This window comes from Bison bison, unplaced genomic scaffold (assembly GCF_000754665.1).
Source record: "Bison bison bison isolate TAMUID 2011002044 unplaced genomic scaffold, Bison_UMD1.0 scf7180017864527, whole genome shotgun sequence".
Classification (NCBI taxonomy): domain Eukaryota; kingdom Metazoa; phylum Chordata; class Mammalia; order Artiodactyla; family Bovidae; genus Bison; species Bison bison.
The window spans coordinates 715,578-720,798 of NW_011495078.1; the positions used below are offsets into that span (position 1 = coordinate 715,578).

The window sequence follows — 5,221 nt, forward strand, 5'->3', positions numbered from 1 at the left end:
CCAACAATCAGGAAAACCACAACTTGAGTGAGATTCCAACATCAAGACCCAGTCGTCGTTAGAATTATCTGACAAAGATTTTAAAGCAATTGTCATAAAAATGATTCAATAGCAATTAAAAATCCTCTTGAAACAAAGGGAAGAAAAAAACAGAAAATCTCAACAACGAAATGGAAGTTTAAAAAAAAAGAATAAAATGGAAATTATACAACTAAACAACATACTAACCGAAGCTGGATGAGCTGAAGAGCAGAGAGGCAACGACAGGCGCTGGGGCCCGGGGACTTGACAAACCGACAGAATCTACCCAGTGTGAGCCACAGACGGAAAACAGGCGGATAAAGAAGCATCTGGACAGAGTCTACCCACTCTGAACCACAGACGGAAAACAGGCGGATAAAGAAGCATCTGGACAGAATCTACCCAGTGTGAGCCACAGACAGAAAACAGACGGATAAAGAAGCATCTTGGAGGCCCGGGAGGCAAGAGAAGAGCCGTGTTGGCCCCATGGGGTCCTGGAATGAGGGCTGAGGGGGACTGGAAAAGCACCTGAGGAAACCAGGGCTGAAATCCCCGAATCAGGCAAGAGACGGAAACCTGTGGCTGCAAGGAGCCGAATGAACGCCGCGCAGAGCAGACCCAGAGAGAGTCACAGGCTCACAGGTTCATTGCTGCGGCCCCAGCGCGTCCACGTAGAGGGAGGCCTCGGGGGGCAGGGCAGCAGTGGGATCAGTGGCCTCGCAGGAGAGGCCAGAGGGCGCCCGGGGACAAGTGAGAGGCCAGCGGTCTGGGAGGATGCCAGCCTCGGAATCGCGTGCGCCGTCAGCTCGACCGAGATGCCAGGACACGCTGTAAACCATGTCTGAAAACTAAAACAAAAGAAGAACAGCCGGAGCGGAGCCGTGTGCTGCTCCGGAGAAACGCAGCCCAAAGGAGCCAGTTCCCCGCTGGGCCGCCAGAGGGAGGGGCAGCACACACGACCAGGCCCTGGAAGGAAGACACCCCCCCTCAGACTAGACGGGGAAACCGAGAGAGCCTGCTGCCCCTGGAAGGAAGACACCCACCCCGTGGACAGGCACCCTCAGGACGAAGTGGGGAGACGCTCAGACGGGGAAACCGAGAGAGCCTGCTGCCCGCAGCAGGCTAACAGTGAGACAGGGGCCAGAGTCCTCAAGCAGGAAGGAGACCGCACAGAAGGGAGGAGAAGGAGAGTCAGATGGGTGAAAGACAGGAAGTATAGTAAGTAGTACTTCTCATGAGCTTCAAAAATCCTATTTCAGGGGAATTCCCTGGCAGTCCAGGGCAGTCCCTGGACTGCAAGCTTTCACTGCCAGAGGCCCAGGATCAATCCCTAGCTGGGAACTAATATCCTGTAAGCTGCATGGCAAGGTAAACAAAAATAAAATAAAACTTAAAAATCCTATTTAATCATTGAAGCAAAACTTTAAAAAGCCATCAGATAACAGTACTCAACATAAGTAGAGAAAATACGAAATACAACAATTACATTTAAAACGTAGGGGAGGAAAAAGCCCTAGAAGGAAACAGGATCCACATTTCACACAAGTCGTGGAACGTTCTCCAAGAAACGGTGAAATGCTAACAGCGGTGACCAAGTCCACGTGGGGATACTGTGGCGCCTGAAGAGTCACAGAAGGAGCCACAGGAAGCAACACATTAAAAATCACTCTAAACAAACTAAGACAGAATGCTTAAAAATAAGCAAGTGCCGCTGGGATGCAAGGGAAACGGAAAAGGACAAGAAACGGAGACAACAAAATGAAACATCAAGACTTAAGCCCCAACGTGACGGTGTTCACCTCAGACGCAAGTGGTCTCAACACACCGACTGAGCCCCAACGTGACGGTGTTCACCTCAGACGCAAGTGGTCTCAACACACCGACTGAGACACAAAGACTTCCCGAGTCGGTCACAAAAGCATCATCCAAAAAAACGTGGTCCATAAGAAACTCGCTTCAGATACAACAGTACAAGAGGCTGAAAGCTGAAGGGAAGAGAAGGTGTACTGTGGGCTGCGTGAATAAAAAATAATCAGGAGGGACTATGTGTATCAATATCAGATAAAGTGAATTTCAGAGCAAGAAAGATTACCAGAAACAAAATGATACTAAATATGAATGCACCAAACAACAGAGCCCCAAACACATAAAGCAAAAGCTGACAGGGCTAAAAGGAGGAGCGGACAACGGGGTTACAACCGAGGTTTCCAACCACTCCCTCAACAGGTGGCTGAACTACAGCAAGAATTCAGAGAGACTGAACAACGTGCGAACAAACAGGAATGGCTGATACACGTGAGCACTCAACAATGATAAAAATACACACATTTTGTTTCCAAGCGACTCTGAAGCATTTACCAGATCATATCTGGGGCCAGAAGACAAACCTCAACAAATGAGAAAGAGCTGAAATCATACAAAGTGTGTGTTCTCTTGCCATGGTGGAATCAAACTAGAAATCAATAAAATAAAGACAACAAGAAAATCACCAAACACTTAGAAATTAAGCAACACATTTCTAAACAATCCACAGATCAAAGAGGAAGTATCAAAGGAAATTTCCTAAATGCATTTAACTGAATGAAAATAAAAATTCAAAATGTTTAAGTAAGTGAGTGCAGCCAACAGTGCTATGAGAGAAATTTATAGCACTAAATACTTGTAGTAGAAAAGAAGAAAGGTTTCAAATCAATAATCTGAGTTCATACCAAGAACCTAGAAAAATAAGAGCAGAATAAACCTAAAGCGAACAGAAGGGAAGAAATGATACTAAGGAGGGTAGAAAACAATGGACGCGAAACTGCAGACAGACAGCAACCCGTGAAACAAAGAGCTGGTTCTGAGAAAGGGCTACTGCAGAATCAAAGAGGGGCAATCACTGCAGACCTCAGACACCAAAGGGAGAGAAAGTACGACAAACGAGTCTACACTTATAAACTTGACGATTAAATGGAACGGACCGATTCCTCAAAAAACCCAACTAGCACGTTCAACAACAGGAACAGATAATTCCAGCAGCCCTGTAACTATAAAGCAAACTGAATTTCTAATTCCAGAAAACTCTCAAAAAGGAACTCTCAAGACCCAGATGGTTTCACTGGAGAATTCTGCCAAACATTTAAGGAAGAATTAACAGCAATTTTATGCAATGTCTTCTAGAAAATAGCAAACAGAAGAGGAATGAACACCTCCCAAATAATTTTACAAGCCTAGTATTACTCTAATACCAAAAGCAGATAAAGAGAATAAAAAAGAAAACAACATGCCAGTATCTTTCATGACACAAAAGTCCTCCACAAAATACTAGCAAATTAGATGATGCAATGCATAGAAAGATTTATATACCATAACCAAGTAGAATTTATTCTAGATACGCAATGCTGGTTCAACTTTCAAAAATTAATCAATGTAATCCACCATATACACTGGGTAAAGAAGAAAAGCCATACAATCATATCAGTAGGTGCAGAAAAAGCATCTGACAAAATCCAACGTGCACTCAAGACAGAACTTCCGAGCAACCCGGGAACTGATAAAGAATAACTACAAAACTCCCAGTTAGCATCACACTAAATGAAGAAACGCACGAATGCTTTCCCTTTCAGATCAGGAAGAAGCAAGGACATCTACTCTTACCATCTTCATCAACAAAGCACTGGAAATTCTAGCCAGTGCAATAAGGCAAGAAAAAGAAAGAAAAAGCATACAGGTTAGAAAGGAAGAAATAAAGTGAATGCCCACAGCCATGGAGCTGGATCTGAGCCCAGGGGTGTGACGGCTGTCACTAAGCTCTGAGCCTGTGCTGCACAAGTTCCATGTCTTTGGGAAAAAGTGCTAAGCAGTATTTCGATAAACAAATGATCTGAAGCCAGAAAAACAAACTGCACTAAAGCACAGCATAAAGCATACCTGGCATGAGCACCAGCTCCCGCCTGGATGAGCGTGGGCAGGATGGCGATGAACAGCCCCAGCTGCACGTCCTGAGTCACCAGCATCCCCAGCAGCAACGCCCCATAGTCGATGTCGCCTGCTCGGGAAGACACCACTAAGAGTGTGTGGACTCGGGTCAGGCAACTCCAGCATCACTTGGAACACACGCCCACCTACCTTCCTTGTCACTGCGGGCGCTGCCCACGAGGAACTTGGATACCAGAGGTGTGCTCGACAAGGACAGGCAGGCAGAGATAAAGACGCTCTGGGTGGGTCTGATCTGCAGAAGGTGGCCCCAGACCAAGCCGAAGGCCACCATGAGCAGAGTCATGTAGCAGGGCCCCTGCAGGGAGATCTTCCACACCTGGGGGAGCACAGGGGCGTGCACACACCTCAGCGCCCACGGCCCCGAGGAGCATGTGCGTACATGCCTCAGAGCCTATGGCCCCAAGAAACACGTGCACACATGCCTCAGAGCACTTGCACGCACACCTCAGAGCCCACGGCCCCAAGGAGCACATGCACACACGCCTCAGGACCCATGGCCCCAAGGACCACGTGTACATGCCTCAGCGCCCACGGCCCCAAGCAGCAGAAGCGCCCCTGCTCAGGAACCAGGTGGCCCTGTAGAAAGCGATTCTGCAGTAAACGCAGGGCACAACACCAGGAAACTGAGGTGCTCACACGTGACCCCTGAGCCCCGGGCACTGCTGAGGACTAAGCACGCCCCTCCCTCTCCGTGTGCACCCCATCCTCAGAACACAACTGGAGCCGAGGACCCATGGCCCCTCTTCTAATGGAAACAGCGCCTGTCCCTGATCCTGGGGTCGGGGTTGGGACACACCGGGGCGGCCCAGGTGGCTTAAGGATAAACGACAAATCCAGGGCGCCCAACAGCAGAACAGAGATGTCCTCAGCCACAAGGCCCAGGAAGGAGCTCGCAGAGCCAGGCATCTCTGAACAGCCTCTCATCAGGCGTCTGGGAGAATTCACCCAAGCCTCGAGAGGGGCCTGCCCACAGTTACTAACACCTCAAAGCCCTACCAGTAATCTCCCACACGTACCCAACACAGCGAGAGAACTGTCAGCTCAGAGCCAACACGCCGAGCCTCCAGCCTGCCTACGAAGCCGTGGGGTGTGCCCCTGGTGCAGGTCAAGGGTCAGGGCTGCCAGGCGGGGAGCAGCCAGAGCTCAGTGGCGCTTGGGATGTCGGAGCTGAGGGGCCGTCAGAGACCCCAGCTCACCCCAGACCCAAAGGCAGCCACAACAA

The 5,221-nt window shown here is 49.0% G+C and overlaps 1 protein-coding gene across 2 annotated transcripts in view; it reads right to left on the reverse strand.

The window, feature by feature from the left end:
- Positions 1–5,221, reverse strand: part of TMCO3 (transmembrane and coiled-coil domains 3) — an 18,479-nt gene that overhangs the window by 4,494 nt on the left and 8,764 nt on the right. For both annotated transcript variants that reach the window (XM_010831440.1, XM_010831439.1), the window contains exons 7-8: positions 4,129–4,315; positions 3,931–4,048 (exon numbers count right to left, since the gene is read on the reverse strand). In XM_010831440.1, coding sequence (XP_010829742.1) covers positions 3,931–4,048; positions 4,129–4,315 — 305 coding nt within the window. The remainder of the gene's footprint in view (positions 1–3,930; positions 4,049–4,128; positions 4,316–5,221) is intronic.